Source organism: Vidua chalybeata, chromosome 1, assembly GCF_026979565.1.
Source record: "Vidua chalybeata isolate OUT-0048 chromosome 1, bVidCha1 merged haplotype, whole genome shotgun sequence".
Lineage (NCBI taxonomy): Eukaryota > Metazoa > Chordata > Aves > Passeriformes > Viduidae > Vidua > Vidua chalybeata.
Window position 1 is genome coordinate 110322665 of NC_071530.1, and position 16058 is coordinate 110338722.

General features: G+C 37.3%; 1 protein-coding gene across 1 annotated transcript in view; it reads left to right on the forward strand.

Annotated features, from left to right (window-relative positions):
- Positions 1-16058, forward strand: part of ASXL3 (ASXL transcriptional regulator 3) — a 125054-nt gene that overhangs the window by 18031 nt on the left and 90965 nt on the right. Inside the window, exon 2 of the mRNA XM_053956983.1 lies at positions 10597-10679. Coding sequence (XP_053812958.1) covers positions 10597-10679 — 83 coding nt within the window. The remainder of the gene's footprint in view (positions 1-10596; positions 10680-16058) is intronic.

Below are 16058 nucleotides of genomic sequence, written 5' to 3' on the forward strand. Positions count from 1 at the left end.
TTTCCTAGAACTGACAGTGTTTAGTCCTATATTTGCTGAGGAGATGTGACTTCAGGAAAATTCATAGAATTTGTTTCTCATAGAAAAAGCAAAGAATCCATGACAGAATATACTGTATAGAAGCCATGTTTTACTCTCTCTTTATTTGCTTTTCTTGGGTTATGGTTACCATCCTGTAACCGTAAGGTACAGTTCCTCTGTTCAGTGTATAGTGGGGGGTCTTGGGATAAAAAATGTGCAATGGTATTAGGGACCACTAAAAATAGAAGCTTGTCTTGAACTGGAAGCCCAGCTTTATGGGACGTTTCTGCATTTATATTCCCTAGTAAAATCCTCTGTGATTCCCCTCTGTTGACCAATGATTTTGCTGTGATTCTGGTGTTTGATTATGGTAGTTGCATGATATGTGTGGGTGATGGTCATTTCACACTGTAACCTGGTCAGTCCAGTCCAGCTTGACTTGGAGGGGTTCAGCCAGTCTTGCAGCTTGAAATAATTCCTTTAGGCAGTCAGGAGTTTGGGACCTTCACAACAATTGCAGATTATACTGAACAGTTTCAGGTTGTACCCCCACGGGGAAAGACGCGTTCTGTATTTTGTTTCGAGATCTGATTGCAAACTGTTGGTTTAACAATCAGCATTTTGTCTCTTCATGGACTCCAGCCTTGAATTCACTGTTCACTTTTCTCCTTTATAGACTGGAGGTCCTATTGAATTTGTTCACCTGTGCCAAGTGATTGCTTCTATTGGTTTTAATCTCTAAGGAAAATCAGCATCCAGCTGGTAGACAGTTGTACTGATGAGGACCCATTGATTTTTCTCTCCTATACACTTACCATCAATAAGAAATGTCCTTAGCTTTCACAATACTTTTTCCCTGCCATAATGTTGCTCTGTTACCTGACTGTCAAGACTGGTCTCAGTTGCTGTTCACATTGAATGTGTATGTGATTAACAGCCTGATAAAAATGTTTAAGTCAATATTTGAGAAGCCTAGATAAAGATAACACTTTATCATGAGAGCTTTTTAATAATGTGTTCTGTTTGATGTACACCAATGGTAAGGAATTGCTGTTTTTAACAAAAAACCCTTTTTTATCAAGGGATTTTTTTGATTAAGCAGTATTCAGAAAAGGAGATATAAAAAAAATGCAGAATGTTCATGTTCTGGTTTGGTGGAAAAATAATTATTGCCTTTTTTACAGAATTTTTGCTTATCATGTTGGTGGTTTTTGGTTTGGCTTGTTGTTTTGTTATTTTTTTTCACTACAGTATTATTTGAAGTATTTTCTGCCATAAGAAGAAGCGAGCAGCATGTAAACAAAACATTCTGTGTGCATTTCTACGAAGTGATAAGGTTTTGAAAAATTATTACCTTCAGTTTAGGATGGTCAGATTGTTTTACAAGGTCCCTGGGAAGAGGTGAGCACATAACTTCTCAAATATTGAGGAAAGGTGTTTATACATCTTGTACAAACCTGGATGCAGAGCCATTATATACTCTCACTAATCTGCCTGTGTTGTGACAAATGTTTCTTGGTAATAGTTGTTAAATAGTGAATTTTTTAAACCTTTAAACAGATGCTATCGAAAATCTATATAAACCAGCAATATGGACTTCAGTTTTACAATAAATTATGTGTTTAAGAGGACAAGTGTGGGTGGACTTAGGTGATGAGTTGGGGGAAGGGACCATGTGGAAACACTGCTAAGAAGGACTGAACAAATAAGTGACACGAAGTGGATATGACTTACTGAGCTGCAAAATATTCTCCTATTTTTAAAAATCTTAGATGACTAATTGTCAACCATGCCATATGTAAGTAATGTGGGCTTCCAAACTTGTGGCAATTAAAACTGCTTAGCATCCCACTCCAGCCCTGTGTTATATTCTGTGTACAAGTCAGTACTGAAGACTAATCTCTTATGACATTAATCGTCTCATGAGGAGAGACGGAATAAATCACAGTAGCCCTTCCTCTCTTCACTCATGAAGATAAATGCCATAACACGATGGCTGATCTTCGTTATGACACTAACCATTATATATTTAACAGAGATAGCAAAATCTCACTGACAGCTAACAAAAGAATTCTCTCTTTATGCATTCTTTGAGAAGGCTGTATTTCTTTAGTTCAAAAACATGACTTATCATATCTATTCTCAGAGCAATTTAAGCAGTAGATCTGGATTGTGCCAGTGAACTGTACTCTGTACATAATGATGTCATGATTCAGACTAATAAAACCTGATGTGAAATAATTGTGCAGGCTTTGGAAAGAAAAAAAGGTACATAACGTGTAACGACTCTTTACTCTTTTCTATTGTCTGTTCAGACAAGAAATACTCTCTTGTTTAAAATAAACAACACTTCTCCCTCCTCCCTAAAATCAAGCCATTGGTTTTGGATCAAAATTTTTCATTTTGTGGAAATTTTGGTTTGCCATTTTCATTTTGTAGAAATTTTGGTTTTCCATTTTCCCTCAGTACTTGAACAGGTGTACTTAGGGAACTTAAAGAACTGAAAGTGGATTTCTGTTGTGTTGATTGCAAGGGACTTTTATATTTTTCAGCTTTATCACTTGCTGTACATCTCTCAGAAATTTAATTCTGTGTTTTCCATGCATTGTAATCTTTCTTTCTGGGATACAATTATTAAGAAAGATTTTTAGTTATGTTCTCCATGTCCATTTGCTTATTGTTTTGAAGGGTGTATCATCCTGTGAGTGAGAAACAGTCCAGACAAATGAATTGTGAAATTTATGGACTTCCCTTCTGAGCTTAAGAGGATCAGTGTGACTTATCCTGGTTGTTCACCAAAACAGCAAAATATGCTGTAAATTTGCTGAGCTAGTTTCTTGCCATCTATCCCACACAATTAAAATGGAAGTATAAATTTTATGGTTTTGTGTTTGCTGTCATTAGACATTCTCTAAACATAAATATATTCATGGTGCATCAATGGAATCAATGTCAGTTGCAGCATTAAACTTTTCCTTTTAGTGAGCAATTTTACCAGGATGAAATACTTAAAATGGTCAAAACTAATATGTAAGAATATTTATGTAGAATGCATAGTTTAAAATATTTTGTGTTCTATTTTCTGTTTTCTCCTGTTTTCTTTTTTGCCTTCTAGAAATCTTAGATCTGTATCTTTAGGACACTGTCTAACAAGATAAACTCTGATAGTAAACCAATGGCAAAAAAATCAGCACAACTGTCACCTCCTGTTAAATTTGGTACATTCATGGAGTAGCCAGTAGGAATTTTATTTCTCACATTAAAAGTAACCCTTACACATTATGCTTGCCTGAGGAAAATAAAGTGATGAAAGCTTCTGAAACAAAGATATATTAATTCTGTTGATTTTTCTGTAAAGTTTTGCTCCTTGTAATTATTTCTTTATCCTACTATGGTGAAACATAAGTTATATAGCAAACTTTTCAGTGCCTCAGAAAAATAAAAATCTGTATCATCTTCCAATAGAGAAAACAGCATATATGGAAACAAATATCTTTAAGGTTTGGTGTTTCTTACTTTTATAGGTTTTTTTTTTGTTCCTTTAGTAGTGATAAATGTATTTATCAGTTCTTTCCTCTGTTATCTGTAATGTAAAGGAAGCTGACAGGGTCTGGTATCCATTCAGCTCCCTTAGTTCCAGTCATCTAAGCAAGGTCTCTGTTTTTTGTGCCAAGTAGGTGCCAAAGTAGGATTTTTATCCCTGCCACAATTAGAGGCATTTCAGGAAAAGGGCATATGTGATCACTGAATGAGTACAGATTTCAGTAACACTTTGGGATGGCGGAGCTTTTTTTTTTGCTCCTTGTCTCTTCTCTGAAATAATGATTCGTAGTTTTAAAAGTTTTGACCCAAGTTTTCCAGCTGGGTCGATGCTGGTGAAACTTCTACTGTAAACTAAGTAGGCAAGAGAATGTGGTTCGCAAGCCAGAGGAGGTGTACATCACAATTTGTCCTGTCAGCACCTAAGAGCTACAGTGTGCTGCCAGCAAGATACCAGTGCTGAGTATCTATGCAGCACTTGTGTGCCTGTGTGCAGGTTTGGAGGGAACCATGGCATAAGCTGTATCTGTATGAATTCACTCATGTTTGCGGGGCTAGAGGACATAGGAATATCCTGTAGGCTTGTACTGTGGTAAGAATTAGGGAAGAAAGATATTTGGGTAGGGATGTGGGAAGGTGGGAGATGTACAAGTTAGGGTTATTGCAACACCTCAGAAGATGAGAGTATCAGTTTGAGAGTAGGGAAAGGGTGGGCACAGTGAGAGGCAATGCGGTATTGCAATAGGAAGCAAGGAGAGGTATGGCTTGCATGGCTAAGCAGAACTGGCACTGAATGTGGCACTGTCAGAACTGAGCAATCATTCTGGGAATCTGGATGCTCCATTGCTTGAACTGAAATCATTGTTAGTAATCCTGCTGCTAATAGTGGAACCCATACTGGGATAGCAAATTTGACACCATGCTCACTGGGGTATCTTTGATCCTGATCTTAGAAATCTGATAGGATTCTGTGTGCGCCCTAGGTTCATCCTGCTAGTCACAGAGGTGTTTATGGATCTGTCCTGACAGAGCCTGTAAGTGAAAGTTCTCGGTTGCTTGGATAGGCTGATTGCGTTAGTAAAGAGAGAAATATAAAGGTTTCCACTTTTTTCAGTATGTTAGACCAGGTCAATAAGTTATTATAATAAGTCAATTGTTTAGAGCTAAAAACTTTATCCTACATTTTCTATTGTGATGTATGAGACCACTAGCAATAGCAGGATCGCACTGCTGTTAGAGCTTGTGCCTTTTAAAAGGAATTGCCCAACTGTATGTTCATTTTAACTGAATTGTAATCCAATTTCTTTTGAATTCAAAATGTCAAGAGTACAGTTTATCTGGAATTTCCAAAACTGCCTTTATATCCATTTGAAATATGACATAACTAAATTTTGGAAAGAACAATAAAAGTTTCAGACATCTTGGAACAAGCCTCAAATGATCCAGTTGAAGCAATGGCATGAACAAAGAAACTATTCAGCTTCTTTCTTGCTCTTTTCTTTCATTCAGTATTTTAGGAGATGATGATAATGTCTTATGTATCTGGCAGGTTAGCAAAGCTAGGTGGTTTCAGACCTACTTGCAAATTCTATAGTAGAAATTCTCTTGCAGGAAACGCTTGCCCAGTTGTTCCCTGTAGTTCATGATAAAGGAGCAGCAAAATGCTTTTCACTGAAAGAGAGCTGGGGAAAATTACTTTATGAGTGTGCTTTAAACTTTTTGAGTTCTATTGGTTGGTAGCATTACCTCTGAACCTAAAAGCTCAGAGGTGAAAAAAGTGTGGACTAGCAAGTATGGACAAAACTGATGTTAAAACTTAATATATTCCGTCATGTTGCGGTATTTTTTATGTGTTCCGTTGTTATTGACGGGACATCTTTATTCCTTTCCTTGCTTGATGTTTCTTTTCTTGCTTATCTGTAGTGTCAAGTGGATTATAAAGACAATTTCATAGTGTAGAGCATACTGAGAGTGACATGTCTTACGAAATGCACCTCCTTCTACTTAGATCTTATAATTTCCTTATTGTAATTTCATCTGCTTAAAGACAAAAGTCCTACCAGGAGAATTATTACTCCTGTTTCAAGTTCTTCTAATATTTTTAGTACCTGGAAACCACTCTTTATTTTTCTCTTGATCATGATCAGCAAGAGTTCTGTGAATACCTATTTGAGAACTTGTGTTAAAATAGGTCATAGCTCACCTACCCTTATAATCATCCCTCTTTTTCATGTATTGTGTACCATCCTTGCTGTTTTCACCTCTTCATCCATCTCTATCCACTTCCTTTCTTCCCCCTCCTCTGTACCCTCCCCTCCTCTCCAAACCTTTTACCCATCTTTCTTCATACAAAGGGCTTTGAACTTTTACCAAGCTGCTGATAATTCCCCAGTGACTGAAGCTGTTAATCAAAAATGAACACAAAAGATTTTAGTGGGGCATTTCCCACAATAGATGTCAGTCCTCCTGTTAACCTCACATAAGCAGCTGTAGAAGACAATGCTGGATTTTTTTCCAGGATGCTGTTATTTCTTGTACCCTGTTTAATACTCCATCTTTCAATTCATTAATTTAGTAATGGGTGGCTAGAAAATAATTTATATTTTCTGCTTAGCAGAAAGAAAATTTTTGGGGGGTTTTGTTTGGTGGTTTTGTTTGCTTGTTTCTTTGGTTGATTTTTTTGTTCTTTTATTCACCCTGCTGTTTTTGGGCAATAAAGATTGTCCATTGTGTAGTTCAGCCTGACTTGTCTTTTAGCTGATGAGTAAGAGCACTGGGAATAACTGTACTGTTCCTCTTCCTCCTCCTCCTCAGTTTTTTAAAATAATGTTCTAATGAGAATTGCTTCAGTTTCTGACTAGTGGCTCAGTCTATTACGATAAAATGATCCTACTTTTTGTCAGCTACCTGACCTTCAGATCCCTGCCAGCAGAATCTAGAAGTGGATGAAGCTCTGGCTGGTTTCAGACTGTTTAGTCACACAATCAGCAGTGTTAAGCCCACTAGGCTGATCTGCCCGCTGCTTTTGGACCACAATGCAGTATCAGAACACACTTGGTTCTTGTTTAGAAGAATTATTTTCTGTCAGTGTCATAACTGATAGCTGCAGGCAAAGCTTCCTGTTTTCTGCAGGAATGTTTATGGGTGGCAAGAGGGCCAACTCTCTGGTTTGACTTTCTTCACTTTGTCCTTCTGCTGTGTTTTCTTCAGTGTCTAAAATGCAAATGATTGAGCAGATCTGATTCTGGTAGTCACAAGCATCTGTATATATAAATTAAACTAATAATCCCATCCATTACAGAGCAGTCCTCTTCTGATTTTTTTAGGCAAGCTGAGCATTCAGGATTTCTCTCTTACGCAAATCTGCAAGTCTTGACTCTGCACTAGAGTCTTCCTGCTAACAGTTCACTGGAAACTTTTTTCCCCCATGTGGCAACTGATTTTTTCAAGTAGTTGTCAACACACAGATGATGATAGATACCATGGTGAGAAAAGGAATTTGTATTTCTTCTTGTCTTAAATAAGTGACATGACTTTTCCAGTGAAACTGGGAATATATGTGTTTGTGACACCTGTGTTGTTATTTAATATTTCTGAAGTTGTGAGTTGATACCTATAGGTGACACAAATACTACAATTTGTCAGGCTGCTTCCATTTGTTGGGAGGTTTGATTTTCAATGTGCTTGGTATGATCTGAGCCTTCTTCTCCTGTTAACCAGGGTTTGAATGAGCACCAAGAATGTGTTCTGTGCAGTGACTACTTCTGTTCTTGTTCTGTCCTGATGGGTATCACATTATTTTTCCCAGTTATTTACCGTCTGTCCCTTTTTAAAGGCTATGGTTGAATGGCAGGAATAAATAGAGCATATCTGATCCCCTGTGATAGAGGTTGCAGTCAGTGCAAACCATTCTTCTGCCATTGTCCTTCTTAACAAAACGCATCGAAACAGTCATGTTCTTCACTACAGTACTTTGGCATGCTTTAATTTCAGCATTATTAGTCACTGCCCATATATGATACGAGTGTTGGTGGATGGAGTGGGAAGAAGAAGAAAGATATTTAAAACAAATTACGGCTTCCTCCGCTGATATGCATTACTGTCTGACCAGGAAGCCTATGACTTAACTATTCCTACTGCATTTTAGTATGTTGTTTGCCTTAAGGCACAGTTAGTTATTCAGTTTGAATTTCTAATATTACTTTCAAAAGTCTTAGAAATGCAAAAGGATTTTAGCAGTGTTAGTGGTAAGATACAGAGGCAAGAGATACTAGTGTAATTAACAGTTCAATGTATTAATTAGCTCACAAAATCTTAAATAATGCTCTCATGCTGTTTTCCATAACTGAGGGAAGAAAATTATATTATCATTGAAAGGTTCTTATATGTAATTATTTTTACTTTCTTATTGTGATAAATGATGAGGCTAAAACTGGGGGGAGGGGAGGAGCAACGATGAGGATGGACAGCATGGTGGGAGGGGCAGAAAAAAACCCATCCTTACTAAGGTTCTCTGCTAATTAATCTTTGTTATGATAAAGAAAACTTAATCTTGTATATAATAACAGAATTTTCAACTTAAGCAGTGTTTAAATTGGAAAATTTAGGCTTTTCAGTTAGGGTATGAATAGTTCCTTAAATAACAGGGTTTAAAAGGTTAGATGAACAGAACTAAATTTGTGGGATATATGAACTGCAGCCCACACTGCGTGGCCAGTGTAAAGCAAATCCACACAATGGGCAATTATTTACTCCAGCACTTTCAGCCTGTCTAACAGTCTGCATTTCAATTTGTCATTATCCCCTGAATGTGTTCACTTCATTCTGTGGTATTTGAAATCTGCCCTGTGGGTTTCATCAAACTTTCTGTAGTGGTGTTATGCATCCTACTTGTTGGTTTCATTGTTGTTTGGTGAAGATGATCTTCCGTATCTGTATGTCTGGCCATTGTTTCCACAACCAGTTCAGTGCAGCTTCCTCAGCACAAACTGCTCTCCCTTCTCCCATTGTCCAGGACAGGGTGACTTCTGATGTTTGCTTAGCATTATTGTTTCTTTCCCATTATTGTCAAACTCTCATGGTAATACTTGGCACTTTTACTGACTTTTTAGAATAGGATGTGATGTCGTAGAGAAGGGGACAGGGCTACCCAAATTTTCTCAATTGCAGGGAGGAGCTGCCCAGGTGTGCTGAGGGGCCTGTACTCAGGAAGAGAAACAGGGAATCCTCCACAGTGAGTAACCCCGCTTTCAAGTGCACACAGTTTCCTTCATAGCCGTGTCCAGTACAGTGTAGTATCCTCTCCTGTCCTTTCCGGTTTGCCCTTTGAAATGTTCCCAGTTCAGTTCTCTTTTCTCTTTATTTTGGTGGATTCTCATTTTACCTTGTACTTTGTCTTCTTTCTGAAGGTTAAAGTTTCCATTTTTCTCTTCACACCATTAATCTTTTCTCATCCTAGTCTTAATCTTTATACGCATTGTCATTTTTCCAATGTGTCATTGTTGTTCTGTCACTAATACATCATATCATTTCTCTTCCCTTGTGTGCAATGGCCCTTTTCCCAGCTCTGTGCAGTTTCTTCAGTCCTTACTTATTGCTATACATTTACTCTTTCCAACCTTCTCTTCTTTCTCCTTTCAAATCAACTTTTGGTTTTCCTTTCCTGATGGGTCCCTTTTGAATCTTGCCTACTGATGTACATGAGATAAGCTCAGTTCAACTCCCTGACCTTTCTGGTGCAACTTTCACCTATACCTTTTCCTTTGTGGAACTGAAAGATAAAGGATAAAAAGCTCATCTGTAACAAAGAATTGAAAGATTTGGTAAACTGCATTTTGGCTGTGAAAGAGAACAGGCAGGAAATCAGAACAGTAAAATGGCAGAAAAGGGCTGAGCTGGTCAAGCTGTAGTGAATAGGCAGTCTTTGACTTTAGGTGAGCTGCTGACTTACAGCCCTGGCCAGCACCCTTCACAGTTTGACTTGTGTGATATGATGTGGTGGTGTCTCTAGTTCCTAGTGTGCAGGTATTCACATAGTAGTAGCTGCTTTCACAATTGCCATTATCTGGTAGTAACTACTACAGAGAAGCTCAGGATGATTTGAATTAGACCAAACTGATTTCATAGTTACAGAGGGTAGAAATGCAACTTCTGGCTGAGATATATTGGCAAGATGCTCTGGGAAGCTTGATTGCTGTGCCACACCTTTTACTGCGGATTGAAGGGTTTTGTTTTCCAGGGCTATCAGTCTGGCATTTTACAGGAGCAAAAGAGTGGCTGTTTGTTTAACAGCATAAAACTGATGGGGACAAAAAGGAAGTGGAAAATCAGAAAAATTCTTAGAAGATGGTTCTATCTGTAAAGAGGACTGAGTTACTTTGGGCTCAATTGGAAAAGGCAAAGGAGTGGAAAACTGAGCTGAACGGGAAAAATATACTGCACTCTGTCATGTAGCATCTTGTGTGCTGTGACTGTTCTGACTACTTCATTTTTCATTGTTTTTAGAATTAAAAGGCATTTTAAAATTGAAACCCCACTGTGTCAATTCTTACAGTAGCTTCTGGTCTACAAATGGAAGGTTTTAGCCAATTTTTTTTTCTGAGGTCATGGCAAAGCTAAGTGTAGAATAGTCAAATGACCTCCGAGATTTCTAAAGTAATAAAAATCAAAGAAAGTGCTAGTGGGTATTTTTTTTTCCCTTTGGCTCTTGTGTTTTATATATTTCCCCTCATGCCTGAAAGAAAATCTGTTGCTGTGTCATAAAACCAGTTGCGTATTCCAACTTTTTTATTTGTAATCTGGTAAGAGTTTTCCCAGGCAGAGGTAGCAGATGACGTACAAAAGCAGCAAGTGAATCTTTTTCTTGCTGAAGTTTCCTGCGTTGTATCTGGCCTTCCAACAGACAGAGGACTCCAGTCTCAACACTATCATTCCCTGCCTTTTACAAATGACTGCATAAAAACTGCATGATCACATAACCTTTCATATTCACAGGACAGCTGTGTCTTGTCACTTACATTTATTATTTCTTTTTAGGCATTGGAAAAGTATCCCAACTCACCAATGACTGCAAAACAAATACTGGAAGTCATTCAGAAAGAAGGGTTAAAAGAAACAAGGTCAGTATTTATATGTTCTGTATTTCTGCTATCACTGTGAAAACAATCTAGGAATGGTGTATAATCTTTACAAAACTTCAAGTGCTGGCTTAATTAATTTCCAGTGTCAAAGTGGGAAATACAGTTGATGGGTTTTGATTGTTAGTTCATAGCTTTTAAAAGGGTTAGTTCCTGTCTTAACTTTGTATGTTACCAAAGGAGTCTGTGGGCCAGCTCCAGTCCAGTGGCCTGTCTTGAGAAAGACAGTGTCATTTTCTCAGACAGCCCAGTCCTACATCTCATTTTTGCTTAAGGACTGAAGCTCATCAACTGGGTTACCTCTGCCACTGTGCATGGAGAAAGTGCAAGATAAAGCTTGGTACACCTCTCTCTTGGGTTTATGGTTTGGCACTTAAATCACTGTTAGGACTTGCTGGTGTTCCCTGTGGTAACAGAGATTGTGCTGATAAAGGACTGGGAATGGAAGGAGGGGGAGGTTTGGACACTGGAGGCCAGTCTGTGTCTGCAGAGCATGGATACAGTAATTGATACAGCAACTCAAGTTGCTTGATAACAGCAAACTTTTGGTATAGATTCAAGTGATAATAATTACCCTTTTAGATGATAGATCTGTTATCCAGAGAGAGTGGAAGTCAATCAGTTGTCTGCCATTGCTGCCTGGTTCAGATGTACATGCAGCTTTTTATTCTCAAAGGTGACTATCTACTTGCTAGGTCCTCTAGTGACCTTCAAGTAGAAACTTGGGCAGAAAGTGAAAATAAGGAAAAACTGGTTGGCTGGTGGAAGTGTCCTTCCTACAAGATGCAATTGCCTCTTCTTCAAATATTACAGTAAAAGTTTCTGTTTTAATAAATTAATACTTGTTGCTGTCTCAAAGCACAGGGAGACAGGTGCTTCTATTTTAATTATGTTCTTCCAGTGTGGAACCTAAGGTTCAGAACAAGAGAACTTCAACGTCCCATGTAAAGGTGAACCAGAAGTAACCATGGGACATATTTTTACTGATTTCACTGTTGTTCCTAGGAAACAGAACAGAGCACAATTTATGTGACTGTTTGCACAGCATAATCATGCACTTCATTGTTGGCAGCCTCATAACAAGCTCATAATAGCTATATTTTGATTAAATTGCAAAAGAGATGGTATGGAAAGTGAAATTGAATTTGCCACCTTTTACAGATTTAAAGTGCTTTAATTCCTATTGAGAAATTTCTTTGAGTATATTTGGCAATGATTCCAGGGAAGAAAGGGGATGAAAACTTTTGAAAATTAATGTCCAAACAAGTGTTATACCACAATGATTTGCATACAACAACAACAAAAATGCAAGAAAACACAGTTTTGAAAATCTGTTCTATTAAGATACTGTTTGTCACAGCAGTGAATGAATTGCTTTCTTCTTATGTCTTGTGATATGAGACAATTGCATGGGAGGGGCTCTAATGCTTGCTAATAGCATTTCTTTGTAATTTAAAAAATTCTTGTTTTCATGATCAGTGCATGAATAAAATTTTGAGTGGAAAACCTATGGAAAGGAACAAAAGCAATGTTTTATGTTTTAAACATAGAAAAAGTCAAAGCCCTTTTTAATTGCTGCAGAATGAATAGTCAGATAAAGATTCCTTTAAAGAGGTTCCAAACTAGATGATCTTTCATTTCTTCAGTTACTAAGAAACTGAGAATTGCAGAGAAATAGGAAAGAAATTCAGATTCGTTCTGATTTTTATTCATGGTACATGCATATATATGTGACAGTGTAGTAGATTGCAGGATGCTGTATGTGGTCATGAGTTCTGGAAAACTGGGAAGGATAAAATTCATTGTCTATTATACTTGAAACATTTTCATCCTAAAGTCCTTAACCTAAAAATTCTAAACTCTGCAATTGTAAAATGAGAAAATATTGATTCTGTATTGATTTCTAAGTATCTTAATTTTCATTTAACTTCTGATTTCATGTAAAAATTGTGTTTCTACTGCATTTTAATATTGATTAGTGACAAACTTTCTGAGTTACCTGAGTGCCTAACTCATCATAGGAGCCAATAAGGAGTTTGACTTCATACACAGATTTGTTGATTGGGCTTCATGATGTCACTAATGTTTGGTTTTCACAGTACTTGAATTTAGAGTCTCTTGTTCGCTTTGTCCAGCTCTGCAATTTCTTTCAATACCTTCCTGCCAGTTGGTGCCTTTGTTGCTACTAAAGATGGTCTTTCCTGGTCTCTCGCTGCGGCCAGCTATGATGAGAAAGGGATGTAAATTTATGATGTGCAGTCACCTGGCCATAAGCAGCAGAATGGTACTAGCATACTTTATTCTGTATCGATTTGTGTATTCTTCCAAGTCTGAACTTGAGCCAGGAATATGTTACTACTCTAATACACTTTACTTATTCCTTTATGCTGATTATCATTGTCAGTAGAACCTTAGCAATTACTACATTAAGTTCTTAAGAAACTCTCCTCTCTACTCTTCCATTTAAAGATGAATGAGGTTAATTGTCTTAGTCATTTTTCATATATATTGTAGCATTAATTAATCTAAAGCTTTTTGCTGTGATAGTAAATCTGAAAGACAAATGTATGATTTTCAGCCATCTCATTGTCATTATGTGTAATCTTTAAAAAAACACTGTCAGACTATTTAGCCTCTTTTTCTTTTTTTGCCAGAAAGACATCAAGTTGCACATTTATTTTTGTATTACTAATATAATTAAATACAAAAGGATTAAATTAGAAATTTATAAAGCAGATATACATTAGAAAATAAACCAAAAAGCGCTACTGATACACCCAATGAGAGGTTATGCACCTACCTCGTTCTTTACATCTTGGAGAAGAAACAACTCATTTTTGTTTCTTAAATATCTTTCCTGTTACTCTGTTGGTTGTAAAATGGTCAGGCAGGCATTTCTTCTACTACCTAGAAGGAGTAAAAACTTTTGAGGCAAACCTTTCAGGGATGTAGAAAATGTATGGCTTTCTTCTGTGGGTAGTGGCGGGGAGGGAGAAGTATTTACTTAACATTCATGCCTGTGCTGATGGTGAACTGTGTCAGGCCAACAGACCTGGACACTGAAATCTCTTTACAAGGAAGACAGGCAGCAGCACAGTTCAGAGCCCAGTGCTCTGGATTCTCTGTCCTGAAAACATTTCCTGTCCTGCTGTGAATTTCTACACTCATCACCTGCTGTCCATATACCCTAGCATGAGCTTTTGCTGATTTTGCTAGTCTGGCACAGACTACTAGTCAGAGTATGATCCACTCTCTTGCCTCGGTGCTCCTTTTGCCCTGTGCTGCTGCCTCGCTAGTTGTTCTCCATCTTGCATTTCTTTTGTTACTAATTGTTGTTAAGCTCTAAAATTTCCCCTAATGAACTGTTTTTGGGTTTTCAGCAGAATGTTTCTCAAATTTAGTAGAATTGCTATAACAATGTACTCTTGTCATCCAGCATGCACGCAGCTTTTCCAAGCTTTAGTGGCATCTGCTTATTAGAACTTTTTTTCTTTTGAAGCATTATATTTCTTTGTTTGCTTATGGAAGTCCATAAGAACCCAAAATCTTAAGTTGGCCGATATGGTACCTACTGCTGCTTCTCTAGCTATAGGATCTGCTGCTATGTCACAAAGAATATTTTGATAGATTTGAAGTAACTAGTTCTTGACAGGCCTATATATTACTCAACTTGTTATTTGCTAAATACTTCCAAATACTTTTATTCTATATTTTGTGGGAATTGAATTTCAGTTGCTGCATCTCTACTTCTTCAGACCTGTCTTTTTAATTTTTTTTTTTATTGCTAATCACTGACTGTTTTACATTCTTTCAGAATCACTGATATCCTCTACAAATTCTCAAAAATGAATCAGCTTTAATTATCTATGGTGAATTTCAGCACATTTAACTGGTGTGAGAATACCTAATTTATTTAATTATCATCTAATCAATTTTCCCATGTTTGTTCCTGGTATTGGTTTTAGCAGCTGTCTAATCATATACACATTTCTGATTAGGCATTAGAACTCTGTGCTTTCAGTGTAAGTACTCTGTGCCAACCCCTTCTTGAAAAAGCAAGTCAGTTTTCTTTCTGCTGGTGTGCTTACAGAAATATCTTTGTGCATGTTGTGTGGGTGAAATAGCTGAAGTTTAATTTCCTGAAGCCCTTTTTCTTCTTTTTGTGTTCTCCCTTGTTTTGCTAAAAATGACGAATCGTCCTTTTGTGAATGCTTAGTGTTTTAGCTGTTTCTTCCATATGGGTTCAAGTCAACCTAGTACAGTCCCAGAAACTTGCCAGATGCTTTTCTGATCCTGTCTTTCTTTTCTCTTGGTTTTGTCCTTTATTGTCATTACCTGGAAATTGCCTGCAGAACCACCAGAAGTAACCTATCTGTTTGTTGCATTCTGTTTGGAGCACTGCACCTTTGTGAGGAGTAGGACCACTTGAAGACTTGCTTAAAATTATCAGGGAGATAAAAATAAGGCAGAAGCTGGTATGAATTAGTTGTTTGGATTAAGGAAGAGAAGATTGAATATAGACATAGTAAATCTTCAGCTACCCCAAAGAAAGAAAAAGAGTGAAGGAGTTATCCTGAATGTCTGCTATGGACAGAACAAGAAATAAGGCCTTTATATTGGAGAAAGAGAAGATGCCAATTAGAAAGTACAAAGGCTTTTTTTTTTTTTTTTTTTTTTTTAAACAGGAATCATTAATTCCTGTCATGAGCCTTGGAAGAGATGTGAAAGGTTGGTAGTTCTCACTCCAACCCACTGTAGCAATGTGTCTTTCAGGAATTACATAGATTTGGTTGATCCTGCCTTGAACTAGGGAAATTAACTGGCATATCCCTTGATCCATGTTTTTCTATGAATTTTTCTAGAACAGTTTTCAGTACTTGGGCCATACACATTGTTTGAGTCCTAGGGGAAGATATCCAGCCAAACTCTGATAAATGTTTGATGCTAATAACCCTAGATTATGTCTTGGCTTTCTGTAGTTCCCTTTCTCCTGTGCATGGTGAGGCTGGGAAATTGACTTGTCTGGATAAGATTAAAGCCAAAGATTCTCAGTACAAGTTAAAAGCCAATAAGCTTTCAAAATGGGACAAGCTGCTTAATTTCTTGGAGTACAAGTTTATCCCACAGCTATGCTAGCTATTTGCTTTCCTCCTCCATTAGATTTAGGACTGTGAACACTGGAATGGGATAATTTCATAGTGTTTTCACTATTCAGCTGGAGTAATTGACTTCTATATGGTCAACTAACTTGACATTATTCTGTTCGGGTAATTCATAAAACAGTTTTTTAAAAGTTGCTTTGTCTCACTCTGTTTTCCATTTTCCAGTAGGAATCTCAAACTTCATTCTCTTGATGTTTCT